The 18,480-nt window shown below is 53.1% G+C and overlaps 1 protein-coding gene and 1 long non-coding RNA gene across 3 annotated transcripts; one reads left to right on the forward strand and one right to left on the reverse strand.

Moving 5' to 3' along the window:
* The first annotated feature begins 84 nt into the window (after positions 1-84).
* PPP1R13L (protein phosphatase 1 regulatory subunit 13 like) lies at positions 85-15,644 on the forward strand. 2 transcript variants are annotated; one of them, XM_072966846.1, is made up of 13 exons: positions 85-140; positions 5,754-5,830; positions 5,921-6,063; positions 6,442-6,952; positions 7,068-7,166; positions 7,242-7,336; positions 7,647-8,121; positions 9,281-9,735; positions 11,906-12,037; positions 12,127-12,260; positions 12,363-12,529; positions 14,026-14,225; positions 15,058-15,644. In XM_072966846.1, the coding sequence occupies exons 2-13, from the start codon at positions 5,776-5,778 to the stop codon at positions 15,094-15,096; spliced, it is 2,505 nt and encodes an 834-aa protein (XP_072822947.1). In that variant the 5' UTR covers positions 85-140; positions 5,754-5,775; the 3' UTR covers positions 15,097-15,644. The 2 variants fall into 2 exon arrangements, with proteins under 2 accessions (XP_072822947.1, XP_072822946.1); XM_072966845.1 differs by lacking the exon at positions 85-140 and adding an exon at positions 841-1,530.
* Positions 1,671-2,271, reverse strand: LOC140698051 (uncharacterized). The gene is made up of 2 exons (XR_012075454.1): positions 2,112-2,271; positions 1,671-1,994 (listed from the first exon to the last, which is right to left on the reverse strand). It is a non-coding gene; the product is annotated as an uncharacterized lncRNA (long non-coding RNA).
* Positions 15,645-18,480: the final 2,836 nt, after the last annotated feature.

Genomic DNA, 18,480 nt, shown 5'->3' on the forward strand with positions numbered 1-18,480 from the left:
CACCAGGTCCCTGCAGGTATCCCCCGAGTCACTTGGACATGATTTGCTCCAAAGTTGCCTTAAAGGGGCAGCCACATTGATAAGCCCTAACTCTTAAAGAGACAGGAAGATCGATTGGTCTGGAATTCTTAAAGAGACGGGTAAGAGTCTAGGTTGGCAGTCCTGTGCTTTCAGTGTTACAGTCTCTTCTAGGGAGGTCCAGTTGTCTCGGAAGTTCAGAACTTGAGCGGGAGAGGTGAGAAAATGGAGGAATGGGGGTAATTCCTCCCGAGGGCTTTAAGCACCAGCTAGGGGCGGGGCTTCTGGACTCCGGGGGAGCGGGAAACATACGGGGAGGAGCCTGTGGATCCCGGGGCGGAGCCTCCGCACTCGAGAGCTGGACCCGCGTGGGGAGGTGCGAACTAAGGGGAGAGGCTGTGGACCAAATGACACGGGTAGTACCCCGAGGATTTAGTCCCATGCGTGAGGGACATTCCTAAAGCTTCAGAGAAAGGGAGAGGGTGTAGAAGTCCCGACCAGCGCCCCTTCCCTGTCCCCGGGCGCGTGTAAACAGCGGCACGTGGACGCAGATTTGGGGACGCGCTCACGCCCTTTCCCACAGGGACCGCACCGCGTGGGGAGACGGGCGGAGCCGCGGGACGGTGGCTAGACAGGGTGACCCAACTGCATTCCTGACCGGTGTGTCAGCGCTGATTCCCGCCCCCTCGGCCGAGATTTCTGATCCTACTTTAGAACTGGGGTGCCCACCTTTCAGGGAGCCAGCGGCTTTTCTGAGCGGAAGGAGGGTCAGGGAAAGAGGATGCGTTGTCTCCTCCGGGGATTACCATACAGTTCCCGCGCGTGGGCGAGACACGGGGCGCCGCCCCTGAGGGCTCCGGGACTACAATTCCCAGACAACGCGAGGCGGGGAGGAGCCCGACGTTGGTCGCGGAAGCTGCTGGGAATTGTAGTCCCAGCCTCTGACTTCGGGCACTGTTGCTGGGAAATTCTGTAAAGTTCCAAACTGCACTTTTTACCGACGGGGAGATCGAGGCTCAGAGACTCGAGGGTACACTGATTTCTAGCATCCCCCGCCTTGGGGGTCGAGGGATGTGTCTCCCCCAGATTTATGTAACCTTCTACCTCTTTGGTGGCATCCAGATCTTCATTCAAGAAGGGGGAAACTCAGCCTGAAGGGGTGCGGCAGGGACTCAGGGGTCCATCTCCTGCAGCCACAGCGAGTAGGAGTCTGGACTCTAAAGTAGTCAGGTCGCCCTCTGCCTTTGGGCCTCACCTTTCCTGTCTGTGAAATGGACTTTGGGCGACTACTCCAAATGTTAGTCTCCGTCTACGTCCTTCCCCTCTGGGACTACAAGTCCCAAGGTGCACGAGGCGACCCTGTCTCCCCCTTCCCTCCGGGACCCACCTCCCTCCTGTCGGAGTCACGTCGTCTAACCTGTTCCCGGCGCCTGCCCCGCCCCGTCCTCTGCTCCCCGCAGCCGGAGCTGGAGCCGGAGGAAGCCCCCCGGTACCAAGACCTGCCCCGGATCCGTGAGTTACACCCTCCTCCCCGGGTTCAGCGGCTCTGAAGGAGCCCAACACTCTCGTCTCTGGGAGGACTGGGAGGAGACTCGGACGCCGGGTCCCAGGGCAGAATTGGGGGTGCGCAGACGCCAGGGACGTTAGAAGAATGAAACTGCGATGCCTGATTTACTGGCCATAAGGAAAAGGGGGCTCAGATGCCTGAGTTCTTGGAGTAGAGGGCTCGGATGCCTTGGTCTCGAGGAGACGTTTGGAGCTGGGGCTCCTGAGTCCCTCGAACTGGAGGCTCTTGGAAGCCTGAATCCTGGAGTAGAATTGGGGTAGCGAATCTTTCGGGCAGAAATGGGAGGCTCGGACTGCTGGGGCTCTGGAATGGGCGGCCGTCCCTGCCGCCCTTCAGCTGCTTTCTCGACCGAATCTCTAGACCTCCGAGCAGAATTAGGGGTGGAGTGGGAATAGTGGAACCCGGGTTCCTAAAATGAAGCAGAACAAACACCCGGGGTCCCTCTGGAGGCTGTGTCCAGCGTTCCCCCCACTGTCTGGTTCCAAGGTAGGGGCCGAGGGTAAGGGAAGCAGGGCAGGTCTCCAACCTCCTCTGTGCCGCTGCGCGATCCCCAACATGTCATTAACCGGGGTGTCAGACCTGCCTAACCAGAGGAGGGACCTCCGCCCCAGGGCGCCCCCTGGCGGGGGCGGGGGGCCTCCTATTGCCTCATAAAGGTGGGAAATATCTGGGGTTTGCAAAATGTGTTTTAGAACCCAGGACAGAATTCCAGAAGGTGGGGTTCGATTCTGGAAGGCTTGCGTGGCTGGGCACTATACAGTCATTACCTACGGAAGATGGGGGTAAACTGAGGCTTAGAGGTCACCCGGGCAGCAGAACTGTGAATCAGGTATTTGACTTCCCCCTTCCTCAGCCGCTGTCTGGGGGACGGGATTCCATCCTCTCCAACTGGATTATCTGACTAACTTTTCTCCTAGGGCTCCTGGCCCTGACCCTGAGGTGAGAAATGTCACCTCCACCCCCATCTGGCTGACCTGAAGTAGTGTGGGAGATAAGGGAGGATAGAGGCTAATTCTGGAGGTGTGTGTCTGTCCTTGAAGCTGTGGGAGGCAGGGCCCTGTCTCTCCCTTCTCTCCACCCCCATGCGTCATGTGAGGGGATTAAGCAAGGGGGTGGGGGAGGCAGGGGGTTCCCAGGAGAGAGAAAGAACTTCCTAATGTCTGGGCTTTAATGGCATTTGGTGATAGCCTGAGATGAAATTAAAAATAATAACCGTGGCTGCCAAGACAGAGCTCACAGCATGCCAGGCTCAGGGCTGGCAGGTAGACTGATGGTTCCCATTGTCCACAGAAGTTTCTGGCAACAACCCAAGGGTCTCACTTCCAATAAGGTTTCCTGACCCCACCCCGAGGAATGACTTCTCCCTCGTCCAGTGGGGAAACTGAGGTTGGAGTGTGGGCACAGCCCACACACTAGGCTTTTGCCACCTTCTGTTTGGAATGTTCCAGGGCTACCCAGGCCCTGGAAGGGGCCAGAACTGGGGATGACCCGAACTCAGGAAAGCACAGGGAGAATTTAGGGCTCTGAGATGCAAGGGCTGAAGTCAAGATTCCAGGGGTCAAAGCTCAGGGCTTTTAGAATCTCAGATTTGAAAGAGCCCTTTTGGAGGAAAAAAAATTACTTTGGGTCTTCAGCCCTCAGTCTGTGCCAGGCTCTGAATTATCTTAATGAATAGCCAAGGAAGGCTGGGAATTAGGAAACCTCTACATCTGAACTTCACTTTGTGTCCTGCACTGTTCTAAACACTATACATAAATTCTATCATTCACACCTCACACTTCTTTGAGGTGAAGGTATTGATTCCCCCATAATATACACGAGGAAGCTGAGGCACAGAGAAGCTGCATAACTGGCCCAAGGTGGAGGTTTAAAGAAGGGAGGGGACCTAGCCCATTTCACAGAGGGGAAAGCTGAGTCCCAGAGAGAGTGGGGCCTCTCCCAGCATCAGTGTGTTGACAGAGCTGGAAGATTCCAACCTGGGTATTCCCAGCCCAGCCTGGCGCTCTGACCCGATTCCCATTGAAGATGGTTCCCCCAGGAAGTCCACCCTTTCCCCGCCCCCCCTACCCCCCGGATTCTTAACCCTAAAGAATCTGGCTGGGGTGCAGAAGATGCCGGGAAGGAGACCTAAGGGCGGAGGGTGGGGGAGCCTGACGGAGAGGACCTGGGGGTGGAGGACAGGGGCCTGGAGCAGAGGCGCGGCCCGCGCCACCCTCGCGCCCCACCCGGCCCCCGCTCCCCTGCCGCAGGAGGTGCGGCACCTGCCCAGGCCCGCCGCGCATTCCCAGGGTCTGAGCTCAGGCGCTGTCAGCACCCCCCGGCGGGGGTCGGGCTGTGACCTGGAGCGCCCTCTGGTGGCCCCGACACCCCCTTCTGCCGCATCGGCTCCCGGACGGTCCCACGCTCAGCCTTGGCATTTCCTTAGACCAAGAGGATGTCAGCGTGGGACCTGAGAGTCTTAGAATTTGGGAATAATGAAATCCCCAAAAGAACCATTCCCTGCCAGAATGCTGGCACTGGAGGTAGTATAGATGGTTCATTTTAATATTCAACGAACCCAGAGTGTTTCCTGTGTATCTCATAGATCCTAAAAGACATAAGTTCTAATTCCTGTAATCTCTACTTTTTGAGGCCTCAATTCTCAGAATCTTAACTCCTCTCCACCTTCTGGTCAGTTGGATCCTCACAACAGTCCTCTGAGGTGGACTGCTATTTATCCTCATTTTACAGATCAGGAGACTGAGGCACTCTTGTCAGATGGGACAGTGGTACCACCTGATTTGAACCCTGGAAGTCTGGCTCCTTAATTGTGTTTTTAGCAACTCCACTGTACCAAACATTCATCTAGACTTTTAAGACATTGGACTCTTGGTATAGGTAGAACTCGGAGCAGGAAGACAGAGGAATCCAGACTAGCCAAAGTAGAGAATTCTAGAATGTTCCAAAAGGTAGAATCTTGGTCTCAGAACTTTTAAACAATAGCCTCTCAGGCTGGCAGTTTTAGGTTCTGTAGAAATTTAATTACAATCTCAAGGTGTTTATAATTTAAGAATCTAGACCTCTGAGAGATTGAGGAGGCTTCTCAGAATAGCTGATTTGACTCCTCCTTTCACTGTTGGGGAAACTGAGGCCCAAGGAATGAAGGGGCCTTGTAGCCCAAGGTCACACACTCCCAACACACCCAAATGAGCCACCAGCCCCAACAGGTTCTGTTCCGAGGCTTCCCAGACAGAGGCCAGAATCAGCACGCCCCAGCCCGCCCTGCTGCCCACGCCTCACCCTAAGTCAAATGTAAGCGGTCGGTTGGTGCACTGGGGAGGTGGCAGGGCTGGCGGGCGTGGCGGCTACCATGGAGATGGGGATGGTGCTGGCTTGACTGGTTCCCAGTGGCCTGCCTCCTTCTCACTGGGCTGGTGACCACAGTGGCCCAGCCTTCCTTGGCCTCCTCCCTGTTCTTCCTGTTAATGCTGGGTCCGTGTGAACCAGGTCGTCTCTGGGGAGAGGAAGCTGAGTGGTCCCCATCCTCTGGAGCCCCTCCAGTCTGGTGGAGATGACCGAGAATGAAAAGTTAGGTCCAGGTGTAAAAGTCAATATGGGGACTTCTTGCATGGTGACCCTGAACAAAAGGTCCCCCACTTTCTTGCTTGCTATGGAGGTTTTGATCATGGAAGAAGAGCACTTGGCACAATTCTAGGGGGCAGTGTTCCCTCAATAAATGGTTGTTTTATTTCATTATACCCTTAAGCAACTAGCACAGGCCCTGGGATATAATAGGCAGCACAGTCATTATTTTTTAAAAGATCCCCAGTCTTTGTCAGTGTCTCCTGGTCCCTAGTGAGCATCCAGTAATTGATATTATTATTGCAACAGCTGTTCACTATAATGCCTGGCACATAGTTAGGTGATCAGTGGATAATTGTTGAAGGAATGATCAAGTCTTCTTAGGGCTGAGATAGCGAGAAAGACAAGGAGCCAAGTAGACTGAACTGTCCTTAGCCTTCTAGGAGGGCTTTGCAGGAGTTGACATTTCCCAGCCAGGGAAGTGGAGGCGCATAGCGCTTCCAGTGGAAGGAACTAGGAGAGTAAAGGCGCTGTCCCTCTCCTCGCTTCCCCTGGTTCCCTGCGGGCGGGCTCTGAGAAGGCTCTCCCCCCGCACCCCCAACCGCAGGCGCCCCGCTCCGGCCGGCACCATGGACAGCGAGGCTTTCCAGAGCTCGCGGGACCTTCTGGATCTGAATTTTCAGTGTGAGCTGCGGTAGGGGGCGGGCCCTCAGAGGGGAGAGGCTGGACCCTGCCCAGAGGTCTGGGTCCTTACCTCCACTCCTGCCCGCCCAGCTCTGGCCATGAAGCACATGGACCTGAAGCAGATGGAGCTGGACACGGCGGCGGCTAAGGTGGACGAACTGACCAAGCAGCTGGAATCGCTGTGGTCAGACTCACCAACGCCTCCTGGCTCGCAGGCCGGAGCCCCCGCTCGGGTGAGACTGCTCGCTCTCGTCCCCACCCTGGCCCTCAAAATCAGTATATTTCCGCATGGAGTCCAGGCAAGCCTGTCCCATAGGGCTGTGCAGGTTGTGGGCTATTAAAGGGCACTTGATAGAGGGAACCTGTGGAAGTGGACATCGGTCAGGACTCTCGAAAGGAAAGGGGACTTTATTCTAAGCGGCGCAAAGGCACTCTATGTGCTAACCTCAGCCCTGATTTCAGGGCTGTCTCCCCAACACCTTTCTCGTGGGCTCTCTGCCAGAATCTCCAGCTCCAACCCCCAGGATTGATTTTCCGTCACATCTATCGACCTCCTACCAACCCTCTACCAACGTCTACTTTGACCCCTCAATGTCCTGACCTTCCCACAGCTGTCCCGGTACAGTTCCAGCCCGGTCCCCGAGCCCTTAGGCAACCGCGGGTCCCCCCGGAAGGCGACCACCGACAGCGCAGACACCCCGTTCGGACGCTCCGAGAGCGCCCCAGCTCTGCTCCCCTACAGCTCGCTGTCCGCTAAGGGCCGGCCGTCGTCCCCGCGCACCCCGCTCTACCTGCAGCCGGACACCTACGGCAGCCTGGACCGCGCGCCCTCGCCCCGGCCCCGCGCCTTCGATGGCGCAGGCAGCCCCCTCGGCCGTGCGCCTTCCCCGCGGCCGGGCTCGGGCCCGCTCCGCCAGCAGGGTCCCCCCACGCCCTTTGACTTCTTGGGTCGTGCCGGCTCCCCGCGCGGCAGCCCCTTGGCGGAGGGGCCCCAGGTCTTCTTCCCAGAGCGCGGGCCCTCGCCACGCCCCCCGACCGCAGCCTACGACGCGCCGGCGGCCTTTGGGAGCTCTCTACTGGGCGCGGGCGGCAGCGCCTTCGCCCCGCCTCTGCGCGCGCAAGGTGAGCCCGGGGGCCGAACTTGAGGGCGGGGAGCGGAGGTGGGGTGTCGAGGAGTGGGAGGAGCGCGGGCTAGCGTCTCCCTGCCCCCTCATCCTCATTGGCGACCTCTCCCTAGATGACCTTACGCTGCGCCGGCGGCCCCCCAAAGCCTGGAACGAGTCTGACCTGGACGTGGCGTACGAGAAGAAGTCCTCACAGACAGCAAGCTATGAACGTGAGTAATGAGAGACCGGAGGAATCGGGGAGCCGGAGAGGAGTCCCCCAGACCCTAATGATTCCCTTCTCGCAGGCCTGGACGTCTTTGCGCGACCCTCTTCACCGGGCCTGCAGCTGTTACCCTGGAGAGAGAGCAGCCTGGATGGTGGACTGGGGGCCACCGGCAAGGTGAGGGGCCAGAGAAGCTTGGGGAGGGGGTGGTGGGTAAGGATGGGGTCAGGTCTAGTCTCCCCCTCCTGGCTGCGCCGGCAGTTTCTGCACCCTTCCCCTCGCTCTTCCTTTATCCTAGATTTCTGTCCCCCTTCCTGACCCTCTTTCTTTCCCTCTCTGTCTCCCTTCTCCTCCTCCTCTCCCTCATCACTTTTTGCCCTTACCCCCCACCTCCCTTCCTCCCCTCCCTTAGCATTCATTCTGTTACTCCTAACTTTTTCCCACCTGAGCCCCTTCTTCCTTCCTTCCTTCCCTCTTTCTCCCCCAGGACAACCTCACCAGCGCTACTTTGCCCCGCAATTACAAGGTCTCTCCTCTGGCCAACGACAGGCGTTCCGATGTAGGCAGCTATCGCCGATCTCTGGGCTCCGCGGCACCATCAGGGACTTTGCCTCGAAACTGGCAACCTGTCAGCCGCATCCCTATGCCTCCTTCCAGCCCCCAGCCCCGCAGTGCCCCCCGCCAGCGCCCCATCCCCCTCAGCATGATATTCAAACTGCAGAATGCCTTCTGGGAGCACGGGGCCAGCAGGGCCATGCTCCCTGGCTCCCCCATCTTCTCCCGAGCTCCCCCGCCTAAGCTGCCTCCCCAGCCCCAGGCTCCTCCACAGGCCCAGCCCCAACCACAGCCGCAGCCGCCCCCACAGCCCCAGCCACAACTACAACCCCAGCCTCAACCCCAGCCTCAAGCCCCTGCCCCAGTCCCCCAACCCCCTCAACAGACTTGGCCCCCTATGAGTGAAGGTGAGTCAGCAATGGGAGCCCCAGAGGGCTGGGTGAGGGGAGGACAAATGGCTGGGGGCCAGACCAACTAGGGGAGCCATCTCGGCCAAACACCTATTCCCAGACATTGTCCCTGCAGACAGTGAGGCCAGATGGGCTTGGGAATTTGCTCAGGAGCTAGGGATAGCACAGTGGTTAACCATGGACCCTGGGGTCAGACTGCCTGGCTCTATGCTGTGTGACCTTTAGTAAGTCACTTAACCTCTCTGGACCTCAATTTCCTTGAATGTAAAATGTGAATAATGATAGAACCTATCTTTATTCTGGGATATGGTACTAGATTATTTAATCCATATAAAGTCCTAAAATACAGCCTGATGTATAGTAAACCCTCAATAGCTATCATATTAGTAGGGTTTTTTGTTTGTTTGTTTGTTTGTTTGTTTGTTTTTTGGTGTGAAACCAGCTCAGGGCTTGGATTTAAGCAGAGTAGGTTTTGAGCACCTCTCCACCATTGACCTGCTGGTGACTCAGGATAAAATTAGTTAACCTATCTGAGCTTACATTTTCTCATCTGTGAAGAGATATTAATTATATTTACCCCATAGATTATGATGAGCATTCAATGAAATAATGTATAAAGAGTGATCACTATTATTTCTACCCACTTTAGAAGCTCTACTAGAGAGGCATGAGATCATCAGTCTCCAGGATTCTAGCCCTAGCAGTTTTCTGCCTGAGTTGTTAGGAGAGGAAATTCTTAGACTCTTACAAAGTCAAGCTTATCATGACAGTAGGAGCAGAGATTCTGGAGTCCGATAGAACTGAATTCAAATCCCAGCTGTGTGGCTTTAGGTAACTGACTTGCCCTCTCGGAGACTCAGTTTCCCCTTCTATGATGATGAGATAATGGCCATATATCTACCTCCCAAGTTAGTGGTGAGAATTCAATAAGACAAGCATGTCAAGTACAAGGTGCATGCCAAGTACTTAATAAATGGGGGATGTCATAATTGTCTGTTATTCACAACCCAGGGAAGTATAGCCCAGAGAGAGCAAGGAGCTACCCTGAGGTCACACAGCAAATCAAGTGCTGGTTGCAGGTCCTGGAAGTTGTGGGGAGGAAGTCTTGAGGGTCTCCCAGAGTCCCCTCCTCTGATTGTGCTCTTGTTCCTTCCAGGCCTCCCCAAACCTCCCCCTGAGTTAGAGCCTGAACCAGAACTGGAGGGGCTGCTGACACCAGTGCTGGAGGCTGGTGATTCAGACGAAGGGGCTGTCACTCGGCCCCTTAGTCCCACACGGCTGCAGCCAGCACTGCCACCCGAGGCACAGTCAGTGCCTGAGCTGGAGGAGGTGGCACGGGTGCTGGCTGAGATTCCACGGCCCCTCAAACGCAGGGGCTCCATGGAGCAGAGCCCTGCTGTAGCCCTGCCCCCCACCCACAAAAAGCAGTACCAGCAGATCATCAGCCGCCTCTTCCATCGTCATGGGGGGCCTGGGGGGCCTGAGCCGGAGCTGTCTCCCATCACTGAGGGATCTGAGGCCAGGGCAGGGCCCCCTGCTCCTGCCCCTCCAGCTCCCATACCTCCCCCAGCCCCGCTCCAGAGCAGCCCACCAGAGCAGCCACAGAGCATGGTAAGTAATACAGGAGGAACTGGGGGTATATTAGTTATTATATGGAGGCATCCCTTCCCTTTTGGAACAGAATCTGGAAATTGCACATATCACAGCAAACAATCTACTGCATCCCACTGGCCAGGAACCCAGCTGCAAGGGAGGCTGGGAAATGTAGTTTTTAATCTAAGTGTACTCGTGTACAGAGGAAAGGGAGAACATGCATGGAGGGGCATCCAAAAGTCTTGACCACACTGAGACTTTCTTTGTTCCTCTCCAGTAACCTGTCCACATCCCCCTTTAGGAATCTTAGAGTCTTACAACCTGGAAATGACTTCATCTTGGCACAACAGTGGGTTTATTCTGGGATCTGAAAAGCCTGCCTGAATCAAGTCAGTCACCATTTCTCTCCCTAGTTGGCATAGTCTCTCATGTCCGCCTTCTCTGGGGATCCATTCTTTCCTTTTACACCTCAGCAAGCCTGCGCTGTGGCTAGAAATGGCCCACCAGCCCTGACTCAAAATAACCTCTCAGTTCAAGTCTGTTGATATCTTCTGACTCTAGTCAGAGCTTCTTCCATTCACATTTTCAAAAACAAATCTCTGGTCTCTGAGGCTTTGGGTGTCATGGTTAAGTGCATCAGCTGCTGAGCTAATCAGGGGTACAACCCTGGACAAGACACTTAGCCCCTCTGGGTCTTGGTTTCCTCATCTGTAAAATGGGGATGAGACTAACCATAGGGTTGCTATAAGGATTAAATACATAATATAGTGCCTAGAATAGCATCTGGCACTCAACTGCTTACTATTATTGTTATCATTTGACCAGGGGATGCTCTCTTGCTGATCTTGGTCTGATTTCGGTATCTTGGCTGGGGGTGTGGGGTGTAGTCAAATGGAACAATCCTCATTGCTCAGTGTGGGTAGACGGAGGGAGAGGAATGAGAAGTGGGGGCCAGGTGGACCCCAAAATGCCTATTCCTGGGCCCTTCTGAGAGTGGAGCCAAGAAATATTGAGGCTCAGGATCTTGAAATCAAGAATAGGAGAATGAAAACATCTTGAAATGGTCAAGCGGCCTCACTGTAGAATCCCTGATCACAGGGAAACTTGAAAATTCACAGAATTCAAGAATTAAATCCTGGCATCACAATCTCAGAACTGTGGAATTTCAGAATCCTTGAACACTGAAGGTTTGAACAGGATCTTAAATTGAAAAGTTAGTAACACAAACCCTGGTTATTACTAATTCTTGAAGTCACCCAAATGAGAAATTAGGCTCATCATTTGAACCATAAAATCACCAATTAGTGCACTAACATAATACAGAATTTTATTTCAAATGAATATTTTCCACTAGAAAGGAATAAACAAACATCACAGAAAGCTGGAGGAAATAAATAACAAGTAGAAGAATGAGGCCAAAGTGACAGCACTAGAGAGAACCACGATTAACATTTTGAGTATTTCCTTGCAATCTTTTGGAATGAAATTCTAACCATAAAATATTAAAGTTCTCACTCAGAATCTTGGGAATGCAGTGCCTTGGGTCTTCAGCAATTTGAAATGGCACAACTTAGCATTTCTGGACTCACAACATAATTAGAAACTTGTAATAACTGAGTATCAGAGAATTTTGAAACCAGTGGCTCCTGGGATCTCCAAATTCCAGAATCTTGAAATCATTGACATCAAGGACCAGAATCACAAATGCTACATGCTCAGAATAAATGGATTTTGTAGGAGGATACTTGAAAATCGAAAATAAGAAACCACAAGGAATAATACGATAAACATTCTAATTCCAAACATCCAGAATTAACACTTGGTAACACCTTGTCAGGTGTGCTTCATAGCTTTTTTTTTTATATATATATATATATGTAAAAGAAATATCTGGCTCCCACAATCATCAATCTGATTGCCTCCCAGCTTCCTCTCTGGTCTCAGGGCCTGCGATTCATTAGATTCTCTAACTGTTGTAGGGAACCAGAGGCTGTAGAACTGAGGGGCCCTCCTTCCCATGGTCCTCTGGACTCAGGCTCTGCACATTCCTCAGTTTCAATCACACCCCTGTCTAGTTGGATGACCTGGGGCTGTTGCCGTCAAGTCCCTGAGCTTCTGGTTCCCACTCTGAGTAATGTATGTGTTAGCGATCCTCTCAAGCCACTGAAGCCCCTGGCCCTGTTCCCAGGAGATGCGTTCGGTGCTGCGGAAGGCCGGCTCCCCGCGCAAGGTCCGCCGCGCGCGCCTCAACCCACTTGTGCTGCTGCTGGACGCCGCGCTGACCGGGGAGCTGGACGTGGTGCAGCAGGCGGTGAAGGAGGTGAGTGTTGCTAGAGAGCAGGGCTGCTGGGGTGGAGGAGCGGGAGGCCGGGTGGCAGCCGCCGGACTGAGCCTCCCGCTCCCTGGCAGATGAACGACCCGAGCCAGCCCAACGAGGAGGGCATCACTGCCCTGCACAACGCCATCTGCGGCGCCAACTACCCCATCGTGGACTTCCTCATCGCGGCGGGTGCCAACGTCAACTCGCCCGATAGCCACGGCTGGTGAGCCCTGACGGCGTGGCCGACGTGGGGCGGGGACGGCGCTGCGGGTCGGGATCCTTGCGGGCGACCTCGCGGCTTCTCACGCATGCCTCCCACGCCCAGGACACCGTTGCACTGCGCGGCGTCGTGCAACGACACGGCCATCTGCACGGCGCTGGTGCAGCACGGCGCGGCAATCTTCGCCACCACGCTCAGTGACGGCGCCACCGCCATCGAGAAGTGTGACCCTTACCGCGAGGGTTACGCAGACTGCGCCACTTACCTGGCAGGTGCGAGGCAGAGCTGCAGTGCCCCGGTGGGCGGGCTGGGCCACCCCTGGGGGAGGGGGTCGCTGGGACTGGGCCGTCCAGCTGGCAGGTGTTGGGTTGGGGGTGGGTGGGGAAGCTGCAGACTGCAGCTCCCTAGAGAGAAGCTCTAGGGGCTGTATCAACCAAGTGGCAGCATCACAGAGGAAGGGCCAGCGGAATGGACCACCTGCAGGGGTTGGGGACTGGCAGGTGCAAGAAGGGTGTGTGTAGGAGGGAGCAGACGGTGCCACCTTCGAGGGAGAGGGGTACAAGGACTGTGCCACGCAAGCTGGACACCTGTGGGAGGAGTGGTTTGTGGAGATTGGGCTGCTTTATCTGTTTCGCATCGGCGGGGGTGGGGAGTTGGATGTTCCAACTATACCATCCACCTGGCATAGGGCTGGGCATGTGGGCTGTGCTACCTGTGGGAGGTATAGTACCATACAGGTGACAGGTGAGCAGGCCATGGTTTTAGGGGAGAGGCTTGGGGACACTTCCACTTGAAGGGAGACATGAGGCTGTGTCACATATCTCCAGGAGGTGGGGCACATCACCTAAACAGGTGATGGGAGGAACTAGGTAGACTGTACCATGGGGGCGTGCCTAGGGTCTGTGCTGCACACCTGGAGGCGCCAACTGTATCATAAGGTGGAGTTCGGAGCTTCACAGAGCTGGACCAAGGCAGGCTGTAGGACCTGGAGGTGGGGCAGTGTATTTGAGGGGTGACCCTAGAGGGACTACGGGACAGTCTGCTGGGCTACAGCAGAAAGTGGGTGGCAGCCATGGGTCTGTGACACCTGCCTTATCCGTGGGCAGTGGCAGATCCGGACTGGACCACTGGGGCGGGAAGTAAAAGGTCCACTGAAGAGGAGTAGGACAGTGAGCTTTGGGGAGGGAGACTGTGATCACCTTTGTCACAGTGAGGTGGAGACTGACATATGAAGATTTTACTGTCCTACCTGCCAGGGACGTGGGGGAGTTCTGTGAGCGTGAAGCAGAGATAGGACAGCGCACGGGGGGAGGCGTGGCAAGGGAGGGGAGAGGAGAACACGCGAAATGAACCACTAAAGAGGGGGAGCGTGGTGGACTATCATCTGGAAAGGAGGCTAAATCCTTGATAGGAATTTAACCACTTAAGGGGGTAGGGGAGGTTCAGGTGGGCTATACTATCTGGAAAATTATTACATCTTCTCTGGAAAATTTATCTTTTATGGAGGGGGGATCAGTGTGATCACGGACCCTGCCTCGGGGGTTGGTGGCCCATCTTGATTTACCCCAGTGTTTTAGAGACTGCTAGTACCTGCAGCTGACTCCAGCTCAGGCTCCCCTCTCCAGACAGGGGTACACAACTTTTCAAATGACTCATGTCCCCAGGTGGCGCCTGCCAAATCCCACGGTCTGTGTCTGTCCCCTTATCCTTGAGTGTTTGTGGACCCCTTGGACTGCGCGCTTACGATCCCTGCTGTCTGATGTTTCAGACGTGGAGCAGAGCATGGGGCTGATGCACAACGGGGTGGTGTACGCCCTGTGGGACTACAGCGCCGAGTTCGGGGACGAGCTGTCCTTCCGCGAGGGCGAGTCGGTCACCGTGCTTCGGAGGGACGGACTGGAGGAGACCGACTGGTGGTGGGCCACGCTGCACGGCCAGGAGGGCTACGTGCCCCGTAACTACTTCGGGGTGAGCCCAGAAGAGATACCGTGCCTCCTGCTTGCTGTTTGAGGAAAAGGGTGATCCTACAGGAAAAAGAGGGGCAAGAGGGACAGTCCATTATATTGGGGAGGAGGGGAGGTCAGAAGAGTCCATTATTGGTCTTGGGGAGCTGAGGAAGAGTCCACTAAAATAAGGGAGGGCCCTTACTGGTGGTACTTCGTGGGGGTACTCACCAGTACTGTCTTACTGGTTATTTGATGGGTTCATGCTCAATCAAATATTTTTAATATCCCGAATTATATTCATGGGGAGGTAAAGAAGAATGTACTTTAGCCAAGGGGAGCCATGAAGAATCCCATTTTAGAGATGAGGCAGTTAAAGAACTGTATATCATAGGTGTGATGGTGAGGGCGCTTCTGTTACACCACATTGGGCAGAGGGAGGAAGAATCCATTAATAAAATTATAGTAGAAATGAGGGAGATTCTATTAAGTTAGGGGAGGAGACCATTAAGATCCCGTTATATTCCTGGGGGAGAAGATTCCTTCAATTGGGGGAATAGGTGGAAGTGGGTCCTGATTAGACAGCCATGGTGGTAGGGGGTGGCCAGCGGGTTTTTTTTTTCTGGCCATTTGGGAAACTCAGAATATTCCATTTCGTCAAGGCTCCATCTGGTGCATGGAGGTGACAGGGGACTTGGGGACTCCCATGTGGTTTGGGAGATGCTGAGTGAGTCTACTAGGAAGGGATGGAAGGATGGAGACACTCCAGGTGTTTGGGGGTGGATTTGGTGATTGTGTTATATTTGAGGGTGGAGTGAGGGGAGCTCCTGGTGTCTGAAGATCCTGTCTTCCCTCAGCTCTTCCCCAGGGTGAAGCCTCAGAGGAATAAGGTCTAGCTGGAGAAAAAGACGTTTCCAAGGGAGACAGGAAGAAGCAGCACTGCCTTCTCCAGACCTCCCCCTCCGTTACTGCTGCATCTCTCTGCGCCCCAAGCCCTTGCAGGGATGGGATCCTTGCCAATAGCTCTCTGCTTCCCTGGAAGCCCTGGGGAGAAGGAGAACCCCAGCCTTAAGTTTAGAAATCTGCCTTAGCTAATGGAGGTCATGGTGGGGCTGAGAATCACTGGGGGCAAGAGAGACCCCCACATTTGCCAAATCAGATCCCGTCCAAAGTGCCTCCTACTCCTACTGCCGAGTCCCTTACCCCCAAACCAAGCCAACCAGCCATCCTAGTGGAGTCTGGGATGGGTCACCTCTACTGGATTTCCCCAGGAGTCACCTCCGCTCCCATCTTTACCAGTAGCCTTTAGGGACCGGGTCAGGCACATTTGTCTCTACCAGCATCCCTGCCCCACTTCTCCCCAATCAAGTGCCTCCACACAACGCTGGTTTTATAACAAAACAGGGAAGTTTTTCTTTATAAATAAAGATAGTTTGCACAGAAATTGACTTCCTTCTCTTTGGATTCCGTTCTAACTTAATAAGTACTCGCCATTGTTACTTTTTTTGGCAAACCAGTCTTCAAGTAGCTCCTTTAGAAAGGATTCCTGCCTGTAAATCCAATTCTTCCTCTTTCAAATACCCCTGCCTTTTTTTTTTTTTTTGGTAGTGTCTTGATCTTTTTTCATGTTTTGGATTTTTCTTTTACGTTTCTTAGCATCTTAAGCCTCTTTATTTTATAGTATATGTCTGATAATTCTATCTGAAGTTTGGGGCCATCTGCTTCTGTAATTTGTTATATCTGCTGGTTCTCACTCATGGTTCATTGTTTCCTCACATGTGTTGAAATTATGGCTTGTGAGATCATCTTCAAAAGGGCTTTATCTACTGGAAATCCATGTGGCCTTTTCGAGGGTATGACCTTGGAGAGTGATTTTCCTTGGCTTCTGCCTCTCTTCTTTCTTTCTTTCTTTTCTTTTTTTTTTTTTTTTGTCTTATTAAGGGGGAGGTAATTAGGTTTATTTATGTGTTTTTGAAATATTATCATTTTTTTAGTAGTTGGAAATGTATTTGTTTCTTAGGCTACTGTCACAAATGACTCCAAACTAGGAGGCTTAAAATAACACACATTAATTTTCTTACATTTTGGAAATCAGAAGTTTGAAGTTAGTTTCACTGGACTGAAATCAAGGTGTTAGCAGGGCTGCACTCCACACCCGCTTCCCCCGCCCGCCCTGGGGCTGTAGGGAAGAATCAATTTCCTTGTCTTTTCCAGTTTCTAGAGCTGCATTCCTTGCATTCCTTGGCTCTGCCTCTTCCTCCAACTTCAAAGCCCACAGCTTGGCGTCTTGCTTCTGTGTTACATTGTCTCTGTTTCTGGCCTGCTGTCGAATCTCTCTCTTACTTAGGAGGACACTTGTGATTATATTTAGGGCACCCAGGTAGCTCAAGAACCTTAACTTCATCACACCTGCAAATTCCCTTTTGCCATATGTAGAAGGAAAATAAAAATGGAGTCAGTATTGCTAAAAGAGCTCTCTCAAATGGAAATGGGAGGCTAGGTCACCTAGGAAGTATCACTTATGCACATCCCAGGCTTGATGGAATCTGACCTTTTGACCACTTACTGTCTTAACATAGACACCCAGAACAACTGCCAAAAATGCAAGATACTTATTGGACCCTTACCCTAAAACTCATGACAGATTATCTATTTATGGGACACTTACCCTAAAATAACTCTTGATTGCCTAAGGACAAGTATCCCCTGGCTTGCATCAGAGTCAATGAGGATTCTTGCCAGACAACTTTAACAACCTTGTGCTTTTGTCTTTTTGCTTTTGTTTGTTTGTTGGATTTTTTCCTTATAAGCCCCTGACTCTCTTCCCTGGAGCACTCCTTCAGTTTTACAGGAAATTGTGTCTCCTGAATTGCAATTCTTAAGACTCCAAATAAACTTTTCTTATCTGCAGCCTTCTGTGTTTTGTTTTGCCTTTGGTTGACACGTATAATGGAACCTTCATAGGTTCCAGGGATCAGGGCCTGGAGATCTCTGGGGAAGATACCTAGGGAGTATTCCTATTTAAATAGAGTGGTCAGGGAAAGTCCTTGCTGGAGAAAGGACCTGGAAGAGGGAGACAAGGGAGAAAGCCACGCAGAGAGGGAAAAGCCTTCCAGACAAGAGGGAACAGCAACTACATAGACCAGGAGGAAGGAGGAGTCATTGCTAAGATTGGTTCTCAATCACCCCTGCCACCTGGTATTTTTTGGCTTTTTTTTTTTTAAGGTGTGTGTTGAGGGAAGTAATTAGGTTTACTTATTTATTTTTAGAGGCAGTACTGGGGACTGAACCCAGGATCTTGTGCATGTACTCTACCGCTTGAGCTATACCTTCCCCACTCCCTCCTGGTATTCACACCCTTGAGTAGCCCCTTCCCTTGATCATAAGCTGGATGTAGTGATGTGTTCAAAGGAATGGAATACACATGGCCCTCGTTATCCGCAGGTTCTGGTCAATCAACGGCAGATTGAAATACAGTCATCCCTTGGTATAAGCGGGAAGATTGGTTCTGGACTGCTGCGGATACCAAAATCTGCGGATACTGAAGTCTCTCATATAAAATGTCGTAGTACAGTTTGCCCTCTGTGTCCTCGGGTTCCGAATCCGCGGATACAGAGGGCAGACTGTGAGGGACTTGAGCGTATATTCATTGAGCCCCTACTCTACATACCCTGTACTGGGTGGTAAAAGGCATACAGCGGTGACCAAGACAGTTTCAGCCCTGCCCTCCTGCCGCTTACAGTCCGGTGGGGGAGACAGAATCATCCCCAGATAATGAGGACCCAGAGTGGGCAGGGCTGGGATGGGGGCTGAGCCAGTTAGTGAGGTTGCTGACGTGACTCTGAGCCTTAAGAGATGCCACAGAAATGCTCCTTGCAGTGCCATGTACAAGGAGACAAACTGGGAAGAGCAAATACATGTGACGTCAGGTGGTTGGGAGTTAATCTTGGTGTCTTCTATTTCAGAGAAGTTTGTGTTCCCCATGTCGCACTCCAGCAGCATCATGCTGCTTACTCCTCTGGTTTCTACTTGCCTCCAATGGTGTCCTTTTTGCCTGCAGCGTCGTCTCCCCCACCTTATCCTATCTCACTCCTGCTCCTCACCTTCAGTTCTCAAAGAGACAACTCCTCCAGGAAGCCCTCCCTGATCCCCCAGACTGGATCAGGAACCCTCTCTGGCCTCCCACATTCTAGCCCTGGCTACCTTGTTAAAGTAGGGGGGAAAGGAGGGAGGAAATCTTAATATCTAGAATATAATAGGATGAAACTTAGTATGTATTC

This window comes from Vicugna pacos, chromosome 9, assembly GCF_048564905.1.
Source record: "Vicugna pacos chromosome 9, VicPac4, whole genome shotgun sequence".
Classification (NCBI taxonomy): Eukaryota; Metazoa; Chordata; class Mammalia; order Artiodactyla; family Camelidae; genus Vicugna; species Vicugna pacos.